General features: G+C 25.7%; 5 protein-coding genes and 1 long non-coding RNA gene across 9 annotated transcripts; all 6 read right to left on the reverse strand.

The window, feature by feature from the left end:
* Positions 1 to 289: 289 nt before the first annotated feature.
* On the reverse strand, positions 290 to 4,810 carry LOC124957924 (modular serine protease-like). Its single transcript, XM_047515477.1, has 8 exons — positions 4,632 to 4,810; positions 3,564 to 3,606; positions 3,055 to 3,447; positions 2,536 to 2,969; positions 2,196 to 2,417; positions 1,124 to 1,422; positions 709 to 1,024; positions 290 to 633 (listed from the first exon to the last, which is right to left on the reverse strand). The coding sequence occupies exons 1-8, from the start codon at positions 4,672 to 4,674 to the stop codon at positions 377 to 379; spliced, it is 2,007 nt and encodes a 668-aa protein (XP_047371433.1). The 5' UTR covers positions 4,675 to 4,810; the 3' UTR covers positions 290 to 376.
* Positions 4,811 to 5,161: 351 nt separating this feature from the next.
* On the reverse strand, positions 5,162 to 7,231 carry LOC124957926 (tRNA pseudouridine synthase A). Its single transcript, XM_047515480.1, has 6 exons — positions 6,904 to 7,231; positions 6,467 to 6,841; positions 6,033 to 6,369; positions 5,702 to 5,957; positions 5,480 to 5,625; positions 5,162 to 5,372 (listed from the first exon to the last, which is right to left on the reverse strand). The coding sequence occupies exons 1-6, from the start codon at positions 6,971 to 6,973 to the stop codon at positions 5,309 to 5,311; spliced, it is 1,248 nt and encodes a 415-aa protein (XP_047371436.1). The 5' UTR covers positions 6,974 to 7,231; the 3' UTR covers positions 5,162 to 5,308.
* A 184-nt stretch (positions 7,232 to 7,415) lies between these two features.
* LOC124957927 (MIP18 family protein galla-1) lies at positions 7,416 to 8,584 on the reverse strand. The gene is made up of 3 exons (XM_047515481.1): positions 8,429 to 8,584; positions 7,922 to 8,185; positions 7,416 to 7,791 (listed from the first exon to the last, which is right to left on the reverse strand). Exons 1-3 carry the CDS (start codon positions 8,580 to 8,582, stop codon positions 7,694 to 7,696), a joined length of 516 nt encoding a protein of 171 aa, XP_047371437.1. The 5' UTR covers positions 8,583 to 8,584; the 3' UTR covers positions 7,416 to 7,693.
* Positions 8,536 to 10,929, reverse strand: LOC124957925 (charged multivesicular body protein 7). 2 transcript variants are annotated; one of them, XM_047515479.1, is made up of 5 exons: positions 10,759 to 10,929; positions 10,237 to 10,571; positions 9,373 to 10,147; positions 9,086 to 9,284; positions 8,536 to 8,999 (listed from the first exon to the last, which is right to left on the reverse strand). In XM_047515479.1, the coding sequence occupies exons 2-5, from the start codon at positions 10,521 to 10,523 to the stop codon at positions 8,917 to 8,919; spliced, it is 1,344 nt and encodes a 447-aa protein (XP_047371435.1). In that variant the 5' UTR covers positions 10,524 to 10,571; positions 10,759 to 10,929; the 3' UTR covers positions 8,536 to 8,916. The 2 variants fall into 2 exon arrangements, with proteins under 2 accessions (XP_047371435.1, XP_047371434.1); XM_047515478.1 differs by having other exon boundaries at positions 10,733 to 10,929.
* A 71-nt stretch (positions 10,930 to 11,000) lies between these two features.
* LOC124957923 (serendipity locus protein alpha-like) lies at positions 11,001 to 15,327 on the reverse strand. Of its 3 annotated transcripts, none has more exons than XM_047515474.1 (12): positions 15,126 to 15,327; positions 14,791 to 15,006; positions 14,542 to 14,727; positions 14,283 to 14,456; positions 13,990 to 14,114; positions 13,410 to 13,912; positions 12,981 to 13,183; positions 12,709 to 12,910; positions 12,429 to 12,635; positions 12,272 to 12,355; positions 11,910 to 12,200; positions 11,001 to 11,720 (listed from the first exon to the last, which is right to left on the reverse strand). In XM_047515474.1, exons 1-12 carry the CDS (start codon positions 15,177 to 15,179, stop codon positions 11,488 to 11,490), a joined length of 2,478 nt encoding a protein of 825 aa, XP_047371430.1. In that variant the 5' UTR covers positions 15,180 to 15,327; the 3' UTR covers positions 11,001 to 11,487. The 3 variants fall into 3 exon arrangements, with proteins under 3 accessions (XP_047371430.1, XP_047371429.1, XP_047371432.1); XM_047515473.1 differs by having other exon boundaries at positions 11,001 to 11,813; positions 15,126 to 15,326; XM_047515476.1 differs by having other exon boundaries at positions 11,001 to 11,813; positions 15,161 to 15,311.
* A 432-nt stretch (positions 15,328 to 15,759) lies between these two features.
* Positions 15,760 to 16,630, reverse strand: LOC124957876. Its single transcript, XR_007103756.1, has 3 exons — positions 16,409 to 16,630; positions 16,057 to 16,143; positions 15,760 to 15,905 (listed from the first exon to the last, which is right to left on the reverse strand). It is a non-coding gene; the product is annotated as an uncharacterized LOC124957876 (long non-coding RNA).
* Between the last annotated feature and the right edge of the window lie 539 nt (positions 16,631 to 17,169).

Raw genomic sequence — 17,169 nt, forward strand, 5'->3', positions numbered from 1 at the left:
TATACTTTCATCATTTGATTGCAAATATTATAAATTATTTGAAAATAAACTATATATTATACTTTTCAGAAAAGATATCAGTTAGATCGTTAATGATTGAATATTTCTGTAGCATTAATTTAATTCGATTTAATGTAACTAGTGGATCTCAAATTTTTCAATGAGAAGAATTTATGATCCGCTTGTAATAAAAATAAATAATATTTATTCATAAAATGACAATTAGTATTCTTCTAAAAACTTGTCATTTTTTATATATGTATGTGCGAGTAAGAAAAAGAATTAAAAATTTTTTAATGTATCCAATTTATTGCTTTATTGTAGGAATTAACAACTAATGGATTATATAAAATCAGTACTTTATTTTATTATTAATTTATGTAAATATATAAGAACTTGAACTACGACATGAGGGAATGGGTTTAGATGTTTCTAATCTGAAAGTAATATCTTGAATCCAGCTTATGTGACTGGAGATACGTGTATAAAGAGAATATGAGTGACTATCACAACTTCTAATACCACCCGATAGCGTTTCACCAAGTCCGATACTAACAATACCTCTTAAAAACCACAAATTTCCAGTTTGAAATACCAATCCTCCACCACTATCGCCATCACATACAGATGTTCCTAAAATATATACATTGATCATTTAATATAATTTATAGATGTATTTGATCTAACGTATTCATTTGTATTACTAACCATTTGTATAACCAGCACAAAATTTGTCAATTGTTATAAATTTCTCAGATTGTACAGTATTTCCTACAGATTTGCATTGATTAAGAGGAACATATGGAAGTGTTACGGATTGTAAAATAAAACTTGATGGCCCTAAGGCAGTTCTACCGAATCCTGCAACAACCCCTTGTCCAGATTCAATAAAAGATTGATCCAAACATGCTGGTAATAACAAAGCTGAGAATACAAATGGCACATCAATCTCTAAGAGAGCTATGTCCCAAGCATAATTTCCTTCTAAGCCTAAATAATTACAATTGACATAAATGCTTTTCACCTGAAAAATGATACATAACATTTGATACAATGAACATAACAAATGATACATTGAACATTTTATACTTTAATATTAAATTAATTTTTTAACTTTCCATACCTTAGCCTTTTTAACGAAACGTGGATCGTGTAACGCATAATCATAATCACGAAAAATATTTCCAGTTGCTATATAATATCTTTTTGGATCATTTACTCTGTTATTCGTTTCATCAAAAACACAATGAGCTGCCGTAATAAGGAAATTCTCTTTTATAATTGTCGCTCCACAAATAAATTCCTTTGGTCCATCTAGACTTTTTGTTTCATATAAAGTAGCATGCCATGGAAATAGAGAAATATTAGCAGCACCGCCATGTACAATGAGAGGTTTTGCGTTTGGAGTAACAACTCCGCATACTAAAAAATGTATTGAAATTAAAATTATTATATACGTAATTCGAATAAATGTACAAAATTTATAATTAAAAATGATAATTTTTTAACAATGTCGTAGTACATAATATTTAATATATCATTTAATATAATAATTAATTTAATATAGTAAGAGATAATTCACAGTTGCTACCTTAAGCAGCATACAATTGATGGGATCAAATGACAGGTTTTAAGTGGGGGTTTATGTATTTTAATTTATTTATGATAGTATTTTAATTATTTCTAATAGTTATTCTATCTAATAGATATTTAACTAGTGAGCGGATTTTTCACAAATTAAATAAATTAAAAATATATTTCATATTTCATAAATAAATAAAATCTAATATTATTTGGCTAAAGCTTTCAAAATGTTGTACTTATAAGTTAATAATTACAATATTTTTACGTGAATTATCTCAAATCGTTTGACAATCAAATTTGAAAAAATATATCACGATATAAATTGTGTTGAATTCTAAGGATGTATCTAGCATAATATTTTTTTAAACATATAATTGGCAGTATTTAAGATTACATCCATACATATTTGGATTCTTCTGCTTTTTTTGAAGCCTCGTTTGGGTTAAGTATTCTAACATCAATTTCAGGATTATTCGAATTACGAGTATTTGCGTGTATTATAACTTTTTCAGGCAAAATTTCTATTACAGGAGAAAGGGATTGATTTTGTTCATTACTAGTTTGTAATGTTACGCTGCCACCCCCAATATGAACATTAATAACTAGCGGACCTGGAATACATTGTAATGGTTCTGGTTCCCATTGACCTCTTTCGTTACATGTAACTTGATCTCTTTGTCTTGATAAAAATATCGTATCTTCACGATAGCTGTTGCGACAATTCAATGTTGCTACTGTTCCAGGCAAAACGGGAGATTCACAAATTGTCCATTGACCATTATATGTACATTTAGCATTTGTTGATGCTGAAGCCAATGATTTACAACGTATTTCTAAAATGATGAAATATACATTTAGAAAATAATGAAAAATCTGATGAAAATATTATACATATACATACCAATATTCTTATATTTTTTGCTATAATAATGCTTAACATATAAATCTTACCAGAACAAATTGGTATATTTAACCATTTTCCTTCTGGACCACAAAATACATCAGAGGAACCACTTATTTTATAACCAGAATTACAGGTATAAATCAAATAAGCCCCCTTGGATAGTTGTACACCTTCTTGCACATCACAATTTTCTTCTGTTTGGCATTGCGATTTATGTAATTTTCGTTTACCATTTGCTGGCTGTGGAGGTACTAAACAATAATTTGATTGTGACGGATTCCAAGGGGGAAGTGTCGATGTCGTACCCCTTGAAGGAGGTATAAATGGTATAGATGTAGTAGTAGTAGTAGTAGTAGTAGTCATATTTGAACACAATTTTTTATCCTCATCTGATCCATCCGCACAATTTATTATACCATTGCACATTAAATCACCATCTATGCAAGCACCATAGTTGCAACGAAATAAATACGGTTCACAGCTACAAAATATCAATATCAGCAAACGATAATATTAAAAACATATTATAATTGAATAATTTAATTAATGTAATAACGTTCTCTCACTTCATTGATTCACATGCAGAAGATGTTTCATCAGAGCTATCTTTACAATCAACTTTACCATCACACAGTTTTACTGCATCGATGCATTCACCATTATTACATCGGAATTGATTTATGGAACACTTTACGGAGGTTGTAGTATTATACAAGTTATTCGAACATGAATCCAATGTTTCATCGCTGTTGTCAATGCAATTTCGTATTCCATTACACGTTAGATCGCCATCAATACAAGCACCATAATTACATCTAAATGCATATGGCGAGCATACTAATTGAGGTTTAGAACATTCAGACTGTGTTTCATCGGATTGATCTTTACAATTTGCTACTCCATCGCACAAAAATTCGCTTGCTATACACTCTCCATCATGACATTGAAATTCTCCAATTCTGTAAAAGATATTAAAAAATATAATATTCTATACATATATATATATATATATATATATATATATATATATATATATATGTATATATAAATAATTTTCCAGATATTTTTTACTCACCCACATTTCCCTCTTTGTTGCGTAGATACAATATTTAAGAAGGCTATGAAATTAAAGCAATCATTTAACTATCTCATCATTTTTTAAATATGTAATAAAAAATTACATATAATATTAATTTAATTTAAAAATAATTTGTTAAATAGATCATTATCAAATTGATGTTTATACACATTATTTCTGTCTATAGTTATATATATATATATATATATATATATATATATATATATATATGCATATACATATATATACATATAATATAAAAATATATTTTATAATAATTTGTTAAAATTAAATAAATATGATTTTATCAAAAAAATAAAAGCCGTATGATAGTGATTACAATATAGTATTCGATTAATCGTATTTTGAATATCTATCTTTTGTAGATAATGTAAGATTCCTCTCTGAGTTCAAGGACATTCTCCACAGTCATGAACGAAACTGGTTTTTGATTCTTTAGTATCAAGATGCATCGTAAATACATTCGTGCATTAATTAATGTCGATTGTTTTATCATTTGTTATTGTGTATTAACAATATATAATAACAAATATTTTTCATTTGAATAACAACTAACAAAATATTTTTTCTATACGTACGTATATCTACAAAATTTATCAAATTTTTTTTATCGAATTTAATTTATAAAATAATATTTGCATGTAATACAAAATTGTTTAAAAAAAAGAAAAGAAAAATATATATATATATATGATACTTTAATAAACAAACTAAATTATGTTAAAGATCAGAATTTTTTCACAATAAAAAATGTTAATCGGGATTTCCAGTATGATAAAACTTTTCAAGAATTCTTTCGAATTATCGACGTTTCAATCTTTATGTTGTTGTTGTGTGTCTATATATATATGTATATGTATATATATATATATACATATATATATATATATTCAATTTAACACATGTATATACCAGCACGTATAAATATTAATTCAAATCCATATTAAATTATAAGGAAAATTTATATAAAAAGAGTAAGACGTAATAAAAAAAAAATCTGTCTATCGAAATATAAAACAAATACAAAAGATGTGTATTACTTACCAAAAAATGTATTTAGAAAGAAATACCTTCTATCGATTTTCATAATAACCAAAAAAAAAAAACGTAACTTCAAATCGCAATAATACTAAGAGAGAGAGAGAGAGAGAGAGAGAGAGAAAGAGAGAAAAAGAGTGAGCGTTCCGTTTTGTGCTGTTGCTGTCATCAACTAGGATCCACCACTGATCGTGTATCGACCCGGAATTACCCGTTGAGTATGTGAGTTTGTGTTGTGTAATATACGTATATCGATGAACGCATACCATACATAAAAGAAGGAAATAAACGTAGAAATAATGAAGTTCTATACGCTATAATGGGAATTCTAAGAAAATCATTTAAAATCAATTTGATAAGATTGGTTAAATATATGTTACTTAAGTTATAATTTCAATTTCATCTGGTAAATATCGTATTTTTTTTCTTTTTTCTTCCTTTTTTTTTTTTCTTTTCTTTTTTTGAACGTATCACCGCAACATCAATTTGGGAAATAGGTGAGAATTCGTTTGAAAATAATTTTTGTTGAAACATCCATTCTTTGTTTTTTTCTTTTCTTTTTTTTTCCTGTTTTTTACAGATTGTTATTGTGATTATACATAATCATAAATGTAATTCATATTTATAATTAGTTGATGACGCATAAAAAATATATCTATATAATGGAAAGAGAATTATAGATATTATATTAATTCTTCTCTGACTGAAAATGAATGCAAGGGAAGACTGGCAAGCCAGTTCAACGTTCTATGATGTTATTATAGTTAAGGTAGCGATATTAGAAGAGAAAAAAAAAATATTATTTCTTTTTTTTTCTATTTCAAATATTTAAATAAATTACTTTAAAAGGATACGTTTTCTCTGTTATTTCTGTATTTACAATGTGTTTCACTATGTATTCCGATTGAAATTTTTCTACTTCTTCCTCACATTCTTTCCAATCTAAAGGTTCATGTATGCCATCTGAACCATACCTGGTATTATAATAATCATAATGTACCTGAAGAAACAAAATTTCGCATGGTTTTATATCATCCATTACTTATGGAATAAAATTCAGAAATTAATTTCCTTACATAATTTAAAGATAAACCTAAACTGGGAGCTAATGGTATATCCATCTTTTCATCTTTAAATGCCTGTTTCAAAGAATCTTCTGTCGCCATGTTTCTTAAAAATGCGATAACCATAGAAATCATTTTTCTGATTTGATGCAACATGAAACTTTGACCTTTAATTTCTATTATTACAAATTCTATATTTTCTGAGACAAATGTATCTACACATTGAAATTTAATTATATAACGTCTTGCCCGTGGATCTAATGGCTTTCTGCGAACAAATAAAACATTAAACAAAATTTTTATAAAATAATATACGTGTAATTATTTAACATAAATAACTTACACCTTTGATGTAAAATTATGAAAATTATGAGTTCCTTGAAAAAGTTCCATAAATGAATTTATTTTTTCCAAAGTTTCTGGTTTTAATCGAAAGTCAATATATGGTTTTCCTTCGATCACCGATAACTCTTCCATTCGTTTTTCTACATCGCATTCTTCTCGAGATGGTAATGAAGCCTTATCCTCTTCAACAAATGCAAATGCAGGAATGATATATCTGTATGTTCTACCACTGCAGTTGATTTTACTATTGAAACCTTTTGTAACGCGTTTGATACCAAATACTTTAATTTCATTTGGTAAGCAATCATTTATACTATCTTTAGATACAGTTTCAGCTAAAATGGACAATATTATTCATTTAAACATTGAAGGTATAATCATGAAAAATTTTCTTTATGATATATCGATAATTAATAAAAATATACATCTTACGTAGCTTCAGAGAAACGACCTGTCTAGCGGCCGATACTCCTTTGTCTGTTCTTGCAGCTCTTTGAAAATTAAAGGATCTTAAATTTTCAATATTTTCCGTAGTTACCAAGTTATTCTTTAACAATGCATTTAATAAATCATCCTCGATAGTTTTCATTCCAGGATTTACTTGCATTCCATAATAATCTCTACCAAGATAACCCATCATCAATGCATAAGCCCTTCTTTTAATCTTTACCACATTTACTTTTTGTATCTTTACAGCATTGTCTTCATCTTCGTCTACTCTTAATCTTTTGTTATTTGGATTATTTAAATTTGGTTCAGAGTTAACAGTTTCAACTTCAATCGACATATTCCTATAATTATAGACACCTAAAAAAAATTTTTAATGAATAAAGTAATTCTATAACACGTTGACATATTGAATTATTTACCTAGTACACGGGTTGTTTGTCGCAACACGTTGTAACTACAAGTTGCACAATTCTTTATGTAATACAACATTTGCAATTAAATTTTTATAAAAAATTAAAAGTACGAAATATAAGTACTTTATTTTAATATTTACAATGAATATTTAGCAGACATATATTTTCAAATACAAATTAAAAAACATTGTTAGGTTATGATTCTCAACTTTCTTCGTTACATTCGTTCGTATCAATTGATGATCCATAGATAAAATATAACGTAGATGTGAAAAGGAATTTAAAAAATTTATATTTACCATAAGAAAAAAGGGCACTTCTTTTTTTTTACCTTTCTCAAAAATTCAAATACAGCGAATTCATTGAAAATAATAAAAATTAAATTGTATTAGAATTTTAAATGTTCGTCTTCTATCGATTCTATCGAGCAATTGCAAATATCGATTGATCGGATTTTATCTCACTTGAAAATTATCTATAAGGATTCTTTTTTAATGGAAAAATAATTTATCCTTAAGTATCACTTAAACAAATAATAATATTATTTTATTTATATCATATAATTTAGTAAACACTTAACATTTAATACAAAACGGATCGATTATATTATACTTTGACTTTAATAAATATAATTTATATAAAATACATGAAAGGATTTATCAAAGTATAATTATATATAGTATAATTATTTATGATTATGATTCAATAAACTCCCACGAATCTATAAATATGATATATACAATCAATATTAAAATAATATATGTTAGGATAAAAAAAAAATGACTTTCTACATTTATTAATCTTCTTCTTGAATACATTTTTCTACCAAATCCCTTAAATTTGGATTTTCCATAGCGGCTGCTATTCGTTCTTTATCATTTATTTGTTTATTAACTGCAATCAAATTAAAAATATTAAATAATATAACATCTTAAATTAAAATTCATTTTCTACAACTAAACGTTGGAGGTTCTAATCTTAAAAGTTCTAAGATATTGTAATATATAAAATTTGATGTATGTACTTTCTTGTTCTGTAGAATGTGTACCCTCTTTGATAAAAATATCCAATTTAAATATTGCTACTAGATGCCGTTCAAGTTTTACTCTAATACATAATCCTATAAGTGTTGCTAACGAACAATGTGGCACTGTTGGATTAAATTCAACCCGTATTACAGAAATACCACTAGGAGTACTTTGACAAATGTTAACACAATCTTCATATATTACATCGAGCTGTTCTAAGGTTTGTGGTTTCTCCGGGTCCTTAATGGTTCTCAACAAATCTAAGAATAAAAAAGATAAACACATTAAAAATTATACAATTTTATTGTATCAATTTATTAAATATTCATTTCTTTATAATGAGAGATACAATGATATGGCAAAATTATAAATTCCAAATGTAAAATAAATGTTTATAATTAATAATAACATCATAAATTGTTTTTCTACATTGCATCATGATTAAATGATTTTGATTATAATCGATATAATTGTCACAATTATAAAACATAATTAAAATTTACCATAAACGGATTCTTTCAATTCTAAGTCTGTCTTCAATGCAAAAGCATTTTGATCCTTTAAGTTTACGACGTCTGTCGTTCCCATGATTGTTTCTGGAAGCATACCATCTCTAATCTTCCAACCAATTGATAACTTTCGAAAAAATGATAACATATTTATTCACAATCAATGTTGTATAACAGCATACTGTAAATAATCAGTGGTTATAAATAATTGGTATAAAGGTTATGTTCTAAATTAGTTATCGATCGAAGCGAATGTTTACAGCACCATCTTATGTACAGAGGATGAAATATATTTTTATAAATTTTCTTTTTAAATATTTGTATATCCCATTATATTTCAATTTTTTTTTTTTTTTTTTTTTATTATATTTCAAAGCTTAATACTATAACAATAGTCATTAAACAAAATCACGTTTAAAATCACATTAAAAATATAAAATGAACACTCCTTTGAAAAATAAGATAACACATTAAATATTATTTCACATATTTTCAGCTTGTACCAATACTTTTTTCTTTTGTATAGGGGTAGACGTTTTTAAAGATTTCTGAGGTGAAGGTAAACCTATATAATAAATAATATATATATATATATACATATAAAATCTGTATATAATCTGAATCTAATAAAAATATTATTTGATTTCATACCTGCTACACCTAAGTTCCTTAATCGTTGTTCGATATCATCTAATTCTTCTTTATTATTTATATTAGATGTTGACTCATGCACATCATCAGTATTCATTAATTCTGAAAGTTCTTTTTCTAAATCTGAATCTGATTCAAAATCAGCACTCGGTAATATTTCTGATAATGTAGATTGTACATCTTTATAATTTTCTAAGGCCTGAAACATTTTACAAATCAAATTTAAAATTGAAGCATTGAAATTTTATTTCTATGAAATAATTAATAAATTTCTAAATTTGGGATACCTCATTTACATCATCCATAACATCTCTGACTTTATACTCTGTTAATCCCTTTTCTTCGAATTGGGACAATACATTAGAACCAAGTTTAAAAGCATCGACAGCACTACTGTTCGAATGTGTATCTTGAATACTTAATATAAGAGCACGCAAATTTCCAAGTATTTGCGCACGCTTTTCGATTATTTTTTCTATTTCATTCTTTTTTCTTAGATGAGTTTTTGCTACCTGTTTTAATTCTTTTGCCAGACACGTTTTAACTTTATCCATAATAATAATTTTTTCCTTCTCCAATAATTCAATTTCTCTTTCAAATTTACTTTCTTGATTCAATAGCTTGTATAATGTCTCATCTATTTCTGAAATTTCGTATATAGTTTGTGTAGAAAGTTTAACTAATAATTCATTGTTGATAGAGCTTTTTTTCAAAACTGCTTTTTTATGATGTTTAAGCCAAATCAACGCTAGCTTCAAAGTATTTTCATTGATATCAAAATCCCTTTCTTCTTTTTTACATTTTTCAAGTATTTCAGTTATAGAAATAAGAATATTATCATTTTCATTGACTATAGTAGAAAGTATTTGTTCGGCTATTTCTTTTACTGCTTTTAAATGTACGTATCTGGTGTTTATATCTATATTTTGTCCTATTACGTAATCCTTCATTTTGTAATAAGACCATGTAAGCGGTTTTTTAATAAATACATCCAAAGACCATGTAGTCCAGGAATCACTTGGTTCTTTTAAGAATTCTTCTTCCAATACTATTTCTCTATTCCTGATAAACAAATATAAGATATATGTAACAACATCTCTTTAAGATTCTTTGTAATTATTCTAAATTATTAAATATACAATTATATTTACCTTAGCATTTCTTGGGTAACTGTTGTCAGGCACAGAGGGCTGCATCCTTTACGTTTAAAAATTTCATTCAAATCGAAAATAGAAAAACTACATTGCACTGTATGCTTTAACCATACATATATAAGATTATTCCAAAATTTGTATTTTGAAATCCAGTCTTGTTGATTAGCAGATTTGCTTCGAAATGGGGAAAACAGTGCATTCATTCTATTATCCTGATTCCAACAATCTGGCATTTTTTCAGTAGGTAATGGTGAATTTGCATTTAATTCACTGTTTTGCAGCATTGTTCCTTTGTTTCTTCTTATTTTTATTATTATTGTTATACACTAATTCTAAAAACGACGTTTCAGTAACATTTATATCATGTTATATAGGTTATAAAATCATATTAAGTTTATAATTTGTAAAATTGTGATAAAATTGTAATAAATAATTTTTATCTATCTTAATATTATCTTAATTATGATTTTTATTCTATTCCTATTATAATTACATCGGTATTATATTTAATATATTTACAAAAATATACGAGAGAAACGTAACAAGAAAAGGTTCATTTAACTCGCCATCTTTGACGCTTACTACGTAAACAATTGAAAGGTTTGACGGTTATTAAATGTTCATTTTATATATATATATGTGTGTGTGTGTGTGTGTGTGTGTGTATTATCGCATTTATTCCAAAATATACAATAATCATTTTTATATATATACACATATATATATATATGTATGTATATATATATACATACATAACACACACATACAAATTTATATACGTACATCGTGTAGCATCGAACATCATAAAATTAAAATAAATGAAATAAAATGTAAAAATATCTCATTTTGCTCTATAATTAATTATAAATTCTAAAAGCTTTCGAGAAAGTAATAACGAATCAAAAATTTAACTTATGATCCATTAAGTATTATACGTAAGTATATAAATTTTTTATTAAAGACCTGACTATCTGTAACATTAATTCAATCACCATTAACAATCTTTATAAGTTGAACGATATTTAATTGACATAACAACAAAATTCATTTGAATACTGCATTAGTTAATAAAGTTGTCAAGTATACCTATTCATTATAACAGTTTTCATATGAAAATAATTATATCTTTTTATTCAGTCTCGTCGCGTTGAATCTTAAGCACTTTGCATATGCTTATTTCTTTACTCATTTCCTCTCTGGACGGATTTATCATATAGTTGCACCATTTGTCATTTTAATTATTTAATGTTATTCTCTTGAATCTTTTAATACTTGTTTTTGTAAAATCTCCATTTTTTTGTCTAATCGTTGTACATCTTCATATTTTTCTGTTTCGATTGATGGGGCATCGCCACCACCAATTATAGATGATTCTTCTAATTTTTCTTTCACAGCAGTTTTGTTTAAATCTTTGAAAGATTTAATTGTTGAAACTCTAATATTGCACAACTCATCCGACAAGTTTCTAATTTTCCCTTCGTCTGGCAAATTAATATATTGCAATTTTGTGTTACATGAAATCGATAACGATGAAGTTAATGTTTCAGATAATTTTGTTACTTTTTCTAATATGTCTGAAAGATATATATATATATATATATACATTTTTTTTTTTTTTACGAAAAATATAATCTCATTGAAAGTTTTTATTTATTTATTTGATGTGTTACCTGTTAAATCTATTGTTTCAGATGAAAAATTAATTTCACTTTGTGGCGTGAAACTTTCTCTACTAAATAAATGTTGCCTAATGTTAAACAAATTTCTAGATTTTACTTTTTTTTGCATGTGATGCTCTTCGGTATCTTTTATAATTTTTTGTGGTGTTTTATACATTATAGTTTGTTCCATACGTATGATACGTCCAGCTTTTATATATGGAATTAAAGATGATAAATCTGCTTGAGTCCTAGGTACACTATTAGCTGGTTGTATTGATAACGGTGGTTTATAATTTTGCACTATAATATTAAATAGATTTTTAAAATATGATAATTTAGTAATAGTAATAGATAGTGTTTCTGATAAAAACCTGTGTATGGTGTCCTGATATAAGTTAAGGTTTTTTCATCTTGTGGCAAGCCGTATACTGTAGAAGGATAATTTAGACTGGAATCTAAAATTAAATAAATTAAATATAAAATTAAAACATTCAACAGTACCGAAAACTTTAATCTTTACATTATTACCATGAAGCATATCTCCTTGTCCCATGCTTGCTTTGCCATAATTAGTACTTATTAATATTGAATTATTCATAACAGTGACTAAAGCAGGCTGCAATCGTTTTATTACATTCAATATCAATTCACATCTTTTAATAACTCGCAGTTGTTGCGGTTCAGTTGCATTTTCTACAAGAAGCTTTTTTGCACTTGCATCGGTTTCGAATATAGCTAAAAAAATACATAATATTATTATTATGATTTACAAATTATATTATAAATGTTCATTACTAATATATATTACCTGCTTTTAGTTCTCTAATCATCATGATCGTTTGTCTATCAATATTATCACTTCCAATGTCATTTACAGTTATAGTTAATTGACTAGACAATGAAACTGCTCGTAAAACAATGCCTTGCACTTGTTGTTGAGTTACAGCTTCTCTATTGTCGAAACAATCAGACATAATACGTATACGCTCTTGAAGATCGTCTAAAACTACCTACATAGTAAGTCATACTGATTTATTCTAAGTTATTTATAAAATATAGATACATATTTATCAAAATTACCTGACAATAAGCAGCAGAATCAATAATTAGATTTACAGTATTATGCAATTTATTCATCTCTAATTGCCATTGAGAAGTTAAAAGTTTTACACTCGCACGCAATTCTTTATTGTCTGGATGAAGATAGAACGCAGTGATAGCGGCAATTAATTCATTTTCTAATGATTCAAGACCAGCCAAACAATTTCGAATTTTATTGACACCTAAAACGAATTAATTTTATCAATGGATATGTTTATATATACTTTTTATAAATATAATTTTAATAATAAAATTATAACTGTGTAGTGTGACAAAAATAGAACAACACACATAGCAATATATATTATATGAACAAATAAGCAAATAGAAGTTACATCTAATATTAATTTGGTATGAATCCTTATTTCTGTCACATTGCATAATACATTTTCTATGAGTTGTACGAACGCTCTACATCTCTGCAACATGCATTGGCAAATATTCCAATTTGCATAGCTTTATCCGTAAGCTGATCAAAATCTTCTATTGCACTATGTAAATCGCTTTTAGATCTTTTCTTTGCAGTCAATGAACTTCCACATGTCATAACAAGTTTTCTCAAAGCATTGAAAGAATCACTAAATACTTCCATAACAAGCATTAACACTGAAATATTGACTTTGCGTTCTAAGCGATATAATGCGTCGTTCAAAGTATTCATAAAGAGATTGTTAACGCTAGGATCTGGAGTTTCAGAACAGAGTTGTGATTTTAAATTTTCGTATTCTCCCATTATCGATTGACAAGCTGCTGATATTGCTTCAAAATTTTGGGGTTGACACAATTGTGCAATTGACATTGCATGTGAAAATATATCCTCTATACCCCACCACAATTCTGTACATTCTAGGACTTGTTGTTCTTGAGTTTTTGTTGACATTTCAGCTATAATATCAAGTACCAAATCCATTCTAAAGAATAAAATATTTGAAACTAATTGAAATGAAAGTGACTATAACCTTGTAGAAATTAATTTTTCATACGATACCTATAAACAAAATGATTTTCTTTTTCTATAGTTTCGTCTTCTGAAGATGGATTTGGTGAATCCAGAACTTCGAGTATTAATTTGAAACAAAGACACATTCTTTCGCATATATATTTCTTGCAATTCTGCAACAATTATTAAATTATTTAATATTTTTATTTTATATTACTTTTGCTACAACAAATATATTGTTTGATAACAATGAAATTAAAATCAATCAATATCAAAAATATATCTATTGCAAATTTTTTAACTAAATTTAAAAAAACACAAATATTAGCTAATAGATTTACGTAAATTGATGCATTTAATTGATGTTGCTCCTGAATCAGCTGTACTAACATACTAAACGTTGTATGTATCTGAAAGGTGTATAATGCTATTCTTTCTGATAGCAAATTTGAAATTAAATTTTTTCTGTATTTTTGTAATGGTCCAAGTATTTCTAATATAGAAGTACCTAGTTCCTACAAAGAACAAAAAAAGTATAAATATATATATATTATTTTTTTATTGCTTACGACACATAAATATTATCAGAAATAATTAAACCTTTATATTTTGAAAATCTTCAATTTCATTAACAGTACCCATTTCTTTAACATAATCAAAATAATCTTGAAGTCTCTGTTTCAATGGTAAACACTCAAGATTTTCGAGAGCTTTTAAAGCCATTGTAAACTTTTCCAATAATGTTCCTATTGCATCTTTGCTCGTATGACTATTAATATTTTCTACCTAAAAAATTATTGCTTTGCTATTAACACAAAATTTATATTACCCATCATAAAATAAACATACCAATTCATTAGCGACAAATTCATTTGACAAACAAAATTCCTCAACCGTATCAGCAATTTTTGTTTTCATTTCTTGATAATCAGTGATATCATCTTTGGATAAGTTTTCAAATTTTTCAGCTAAAATACGTAACTGATCACAAAAAACTGATTTTATATTTAAAACATCGGATGTTCCAGCTTTGCTATTCCCTATCGAATGCTTCAAATTATTTATCTGAAAGTACATTATAAAGAATATAGTTTTAATATTTAATAATATTTTATAGGTATTGTTTGAATGTATACTAAAGTAAATATTTTAATAATTAAAAATGAAATCGTCATCTTTTTTACTTGTATTTCAATAGGATCCAAAATTTTTTGCATACGTTTGGTTTTTAAAGACATATTTATTGTTATTTTTGTCAATTTATTTCACAATATTTTATTTCATTCAAACGTTGAAACCGTCGATTGTAAACAAGGTGAAGTAAGCTACTGATTGTACAACTACACTAATACAAAAATATATATTCAAAGACGATCTTAATAACTCTACATATATATATATATATATAAACAAGATATTATAATTTCATAATTTATTAATCAATTAATTCGTTAAAAATCTATATCTAATGTAAATTTTATTTAAAACTCAAACATATGTGTATATTATTTCTTTGAAATATATTTTAACCCCACCTAGCGATAAAAGATTAAAGTTAATGATCAAATTAAAGGTGCATCTATAGAAAATTATATAATAATGAAATAATGCACATATATTATATAGTTATATTATTGATTATATGAAAAAAAAAAAAAAGAAAAAAAAAAAACAATTATTTGTAAAGGAACAAAGTTAATTCAAAATATTATTTTTATTTTACCGAGTATCATCGCATAAATATATTTTTACGAATATTGGATTAAAGCCAAATGATACCATGCTGAATAAGGTTAATACATAATACATTTTTGTATATACTTTTTTTTTTATATATTTTTTATAGTAGATATTTATATTTACATAGTAGATCTAAGATACTATTTCTCGAATTGATCGGTAAATAAATCATACATAGATATTTGTACTTCTCAATCATCAGGTATATTCTCCAGTCCCATTTTCTAAAATAGAATAAAAGTAATATACATATATAAATATTATTAAAAACCTATGCGTTTTTCTACAACATAAATTATATTTATAAACATATAATTTATGTTGTAGAAAAACATAAATTATATAATTATAAACAATGTTTTCACAAGTTTTTACCCCTGCAATCATTGGCTGATCACACAAACGTTTGTCTCTCATAAACATAATTAAATCCCATTCTTCCGATAGCAATCTACGTACTGGCTAGAAAAATTAAATAAATTGAAGTTTATAATAAATGTGATATACATATATATATATATTATTATTATTATATAATTATATTTTATATATATAATATTTATGAAATTATTGTAATATTATTTATAAAATAAATAGAACTCCTATCATAACTTTTTATTTATCAAGATATAAAAGTGATAATTAGGATTACAATATTAGTATGTCATTAATATTAAATAATCTAATAGTATTATTCAAAATATTTATTGAGATAAATTTTACTCACAGTGCCATAATAATATATACATAAATAATGTGTAGCAACATGCGGTAATCCTAAACCAGCTAATATTATTGTCATTGTCGGTAATACTTCATACCACATTTTGACTTAACTATCAAGAAATGTCTATTTAACTTGATAAAAGTATATTCTAATAAATTTCTCAAAAATAACCCTTTAGACTGTGAACAATCGTACAGAATACCACATTAAGAACATAAAATATAAAAAGAACAATTTCATTGATAGCACTGCTACCAACTTAAATTAACAAATGTCATACGGTGATACATTCAAAATAGTTAGAGCAGGCGATTTAGAATTGTTTTTTTTTAAATTATTATTATGTAAGATACATTATTCGAACTTTTTAATTAATATTCTTATATATATATATATATATATATATATATATATATATATATATATATATGTATATGTTAAACATCTTTTCATTATAATTTTCATGGAAAAAATTTTGGATTTGTTTTTTGATCTTTACTTATTATTTATAAAAGTTTGAAATCTTTTATGTAATTTTATTATATAAGATTGTGATTTTCATTGTTTACTCGTATTTCTAATAATTTTATTCTTTGTATTATCCGATAATGCAATTATATATATATATATATATATATATATATATATATATATATATATCTTACCTTTTTTAGTAATCGTCTGTATTATCGGTTATTTCAACAAAATCGTCCTTAGGTTGACTGAAAAAAATGAAAAATGATAAAAAAAAAAAAAAGCTA

The sequence above is a fragment of the Vespa velutina genome, chromosome 2 (assembly GCF_912470025.1).
Source record: "Vespa velutina chromosome 2, iVesVel2.1, whole genome shotgun sequence".
NCBI classification, from domain to species: domain Eukaryota; kingdom Metazoa; phylum Arthropoda; class Insecta; order Hymenoptera; family Vespidae; genus Vespa; species Vespa velutina.

What these genes read in the sequence shown, in the direction of transcription:
- LOC124957925 (XM_047515479.1), bottom strand. Translation starts at nt 10,523, where the DNA reads ATGCTGCAAAACAGTGAATTAAATGCAAATTCACCATTACCTACTGAA. An exon ending in GTTACCCAAGAAATGCTAAG is followed by an intron (nt 10,148 to 10,236) that starts GTAAATATAATT and finishes TTTGTTTATCAG; the next exon opens with GAATAGAGAAATAGTATTGG. An exon ending in TTATGGATGATGTAAATGAG is followed by an intron (nt 9,285 to 9,372) that starts GTATCCCAAATT and finishes AAAATGTTTCAG; the next exon opens with GCCTTAGAAAATTATAAAGA.
- LOC124957927 (XM_047515481.1), bottom strand. Translation starts at nt 8,582, where the DNA reads ATGTTATCATTTTTTCGAAAGTTATCAATTGGTTGGAAGATTAGAGAT. An exon ending in ATTGAAAGAATCCGTTTATG is followed by an intron (nt 8,186 to 8,428) that starts GTAAATTTTAAT and finishes TTTTATTCTTAG; the next exon opens with ATTTGTTGAGAACCATTAAG. An exon ending in ACATTCTACAGAACAAGAAA is followed by an intron (nt 7,792 to 7,921) that starts GTACATACATCA and finishes ATTTGATTGCAG; the next exon opens with TTAATAAACAAATAAATGAT.
- LOC124957923 (XM_047515473.1), bottom strand. Translation starts at nt 15,179, where the DNA reads ATGTCTTTAAAAACCAAACGTATGCAAAAAATTTTGGATCCTATTGAA. An exon ending in AAGATTTTCAAAATATAAAG is followed by an intron (nt 14,457 to 14,541) that starts GTTTAATTATTT and finishes TGTTCTTTGTAG; the next exon opens with GAACTAGGTACTTCTATATT. An exon ending in ATTCTGCTGCTTATTGTCAG is followed by an intron (nt 12,911 to 12,980) that starts GTAATTTTGATA and finishes CTTACTATGTAG; the next exon opens with GTAGTTTTAGACGATCTTCA.
- LOC124957926 (XM_047515480.1), bottom strand. Translation starts at nt 6,973, where the DNA reads ATGTTGTATTACATAAAGAATTGTGCAACTTGTAGTTACAACGTGTTG. An exon ending in CATAATTTTACATCAAAGGT is followed by an intron (nt 5,958 to 6,032) that starts GTAAGTTATTTA and finishes ATTTGTTCGCAG; the next exon opens with AAAGCCATTAGATCCACGGG. An exon ending in ACAGAAATAACAGAGAAAAC is followed by an intron (nt 5,373 to 5,479) that starts GTATCCTTTTAA and finishes ATAACATCATAG; the next exon opens with AACGTTGAACTGGCTTGCCA.
- LOC124957924 (XM_047515477.1), bottom strand. Translation starts at nt 4,674, where the DNA reads ATGAAAATCGATAGAAGGTATTTCTTTCTAAATACATTTTTTG. An exon ending in CTTTCTAAATACATTTTTTG is followed by an intron (nt 3,607 to 4,631) that starts GTAAGTAATACA and finishes TTAATTTCATAG; the next exon opens with CCTTCTTAAATATTGTATCT. An exon ending in GTTTCGTTAAAAAGGCTAAG is followed by an intron (nt 1,025 to 1,123) that starts GTATGGAAAGTT and finishes ATCATTTTTCAG; the next exon opens with GTGAAAAGCATTTATGTCAA.